Here is a 3,052-nt window from a genome sequence, read left to right as displayed (position 1 = left end):
GCGCGATCTGTCAGACAGTTCGTTTACGGCAGCTGTTGAAACCAGTTCACCTCAGTAGTGCGTTGCGAAAAAAACAATGGAAAAAAATATTGGACAAAGAGTTTGCATCAAATTTTGTGTTTCGAACGAAATTTCGTGTGCAGAATCGTTGCGAATGCTACAAAAGGCTTATGGGGAATCAGTTTTATCGAAAACTCAAGTTTATGAGTGGTACAAAGCCTTTCAGGACGGTCGTACGACCGTCGAAGACATTTCGCAACGCACTACTGAGGGGAACTGGTTTCAACAGCTGCCGTAAACGAACTGTCTGACAGATCGCGCTCATTTTTGGCATAGTAATTAAGGACAGTGCTGCCAAACTACATAAACTTAAAATATCGAAAAATATACAGCGCGCGAATTTTAAATGAGAATTTCCGAAAACTTTTCAGTCTTAATGTAGGATTAATATCAATGCTATTTGAATCTGTATCAATATTAATCGTCATCAGACTCCTAAGTTCATTTTCAAAAGGATTAATTTCATTTTGTTTCCTATCAGATGCCCGTGCGTCGCTAGTCGCACTACATAAAACAAACTTACTTTTCTCCATTACATCAGTGAACAAAGCGGATCCTGGAACATTTTGTTTAAACTGCGGGGTGGTAGAGGAAAATTTCAACTCTCTTATATTTTTTTTATGACTGTTTACTAAAATTTTTAAAACAACTTGAAATTTTTGCAGTGTCTCGCCCCAGTAGAAGCGGGACAGGTAAAGTATTATCTGGTACTACAAACAATAACACTTTTTCACATCTATTCTTAAAAATCATCATACAACTTATTTTACCATAAGTTTTAATTTTAAATTTTCCAAGGCCATAATATTGGGTTTCATCTGTCTCCTCTTGAATTGCTACTGGGACGGAAGATTTATGTATTAAGCTAATTGAGCTGCCGGTATCAAAAAGATATAAAACAGTTGTGGTTATGTTACGCCCACACTTTGTATCATCAAAAACAACACTTACGTAATTCATAGCCTCAAGTGCAGATGCGACATCATCGACAATATTAGTATCTTCTGCACAATCCATGGTCATAGCAACAGAGGTAGCACTTTTAAGTTTCGGTGTGTACTTTGGATTCGGGCATGACTTGCGATTATGGCCACTCTTCCAGCAGTTATAACAACCATTAATCGGTCGCTCCTCGTACAGACATGTTGGACGACGGTGACCAAATCTAGAACAATTAAAGCAGCGGTTTGCATTTTGCGTTGGATTGTCAGCAAAATAACCAGATGAAAGTTTCACTGTAGTCTTCGTTTCACGGTTGGCATCTTGTTTATTGGCTACACCACGCACAGCCTGCCGTTGTTCGAACATGGCAACAGCACCCTTTAGTTCATTTAAATTCTTAGCAGTGTTAAACAAAACGAAGTCTGGAATACGATTACTTAAACCTTCTAATATAAAAGCAACTAATTCCAACTCCATAACATCGCTGCGGTGAGCAATAGATTCCATTTCCATCGCATAACGGTGGACACTCTCTGTTGGCTTTTTAGTACGCATGCGAAGTGCCTGATAGACCTCCTGACGGCTAATTGTTCGTCCAAACTCACCAATAAGTTTTTGCTTTAACTCTTCATACGTCAAATAACCTCGTGTTAGTAACAATCTCGCAGCACCAGTTAACGAATTGCGCAACGCCAATAATTTAAATAAGTCATCTGCACCAACTTGTTCAAAAATTTGTTCCAAGTGACGGAAAAAGTCATGAACTGAGTATGTGCGGTCTTCTCCGCTAAATTTTATTATAGCATGCTCAATATCTTGGAAATGTATTTTATGCTGTTGTATTGGTTGCACACTAGTACCAATTCATTTCGGTGTTCCATTTCCTCAATTTCGCACCGCAACCGAAGAATTTCATGGCGACGGCGTAAATCAGCAAGCTCTTGGTCATGGTCGTCATGCACAGCATTTCTTTCAACTAACCTCTCACGGCTTGCGGAGTCTCCAAAGGCGGCAATTGTAGAGGTAGTGACAGCGGTAGTGACGACTGAGGAGGAGCTAACAGCGGTTTGTTTGCTGAGGCCTTCAACATTACTTAGACGACGAGCAATACAATCTTCCAGCGTACTTCGATTATCTGCAAATATTTGTCGCATCCGTGCAGTAGTTGCTCGTGGCTGAACCTCAATGCCAACAGCCGCTAAAACATCTTGCAACTCTGAGCGATTCATGCGATTCTCCATATCAAATTTAAAATAACACGAAAAAAAATAATTTTTATTTGATAAATCCCACTTCTGAAGTTTTTATGTCAGGAATCTTGCGATATTTTATTATAACATTACAAACCTTTATTCCAATTTTTTTTAAATTATCTCACACCTTTTTACCTAAAATCAAACCTAAAACTAAACTGACTTCTTATTTACTGTCAAAACCAAAAGGTTGCTAGATTGATTATATTACAAATGAAAATTTATTTCAAAAAATATGTAATAAAAATTATATATTTTATAATAAGAAATTAAGATATTAAATTATTAAATTATTTCAATAACCTCGTTAAATTTAAGCTGTAATTAAAGTTAAAAAATTAAGTGAAATCTAATAACAAAATTAATTTATCTTGTTGTAAAAAATATTTAATTTGCTTTTTATAACCTTACTAACGAATCTTAGTGTACAAGTTACTATTAAATAAAATTTTATGAAGTAGTCCAAAATTGATATATTTAATTTTTTCAAAGTACGATCCGAAGAACCGATCCTCTTTACTTATAACATTTCGAAACAAATACTCTTTCTCTATTAAATTCATGTACCTATTTAATATAACAAAGTTTTCAAGTACATTGTGGAATTAGCTTTATTCCCATGTTTTAAATTAATAATCCTTAAAATAATAAGTAATATAAGCAATAAATGTAAATCTAATAATAAATTCAAAATTAAAATATAAATACAAAATCATTTCTTCAATAAAATATTTCCTATTAAGACCAAAATTAATACAAATCAGTTTTACGTACTATTTTGCTGCGATATTTGTCAT

At 34.9% G+C, this 3,052-nt stretch overlaps 1 protein-coding gene across 1 annotated transcript in view; it reads right to left on the bottom strand.

The window, feature by feature from the left end:
• Window positions 1-2,243, bottom strand: part of LOC119667382 (3'-5' RNA helicase YTHDC2-like) — a 4,566-nt gene extending 2,323 nt beyond the window's left edge. Inside the window, exons 1-2 of the mRNA XM_038076672.1 lie at window positions 1,984-2,243; window positions 831-1,855 (exon numbers count right to left, since the gene is read on the bottom strand). Of these exons, the coding sequence (XP_037932600.1) occupies window positions 831-1,855; window positions 1,984-2,243 (1,285 nt within the window). The remainder of the gene's footprint in view (window positions 1-830; window positions 1,856-1,983) is intronic.
• Between the last annotated feature and the right edge of the window lie 809 nt (window positions 2,244-3,052).

This window comes from Teleopsis dalmanni, chromosome 1 (assembly GCF_002237135.1).
Source record: "Teleopsis dalmanni isolate 2A chromosome 1, ASM223713v2, whole genome shotgun sequence".
NCBI classification, from domain to species: domain Eukaryota; kingdom Metazoa; phylum Arthropoda; class Insecta; order Diptera; family Diopsidae; genus Teleopsis; species Teleopsis dalmanni.
Note: the sequence above shows the minus strand (reverse complement) of the source record. Positions and strands in the feature narration are given on the sequence as shown.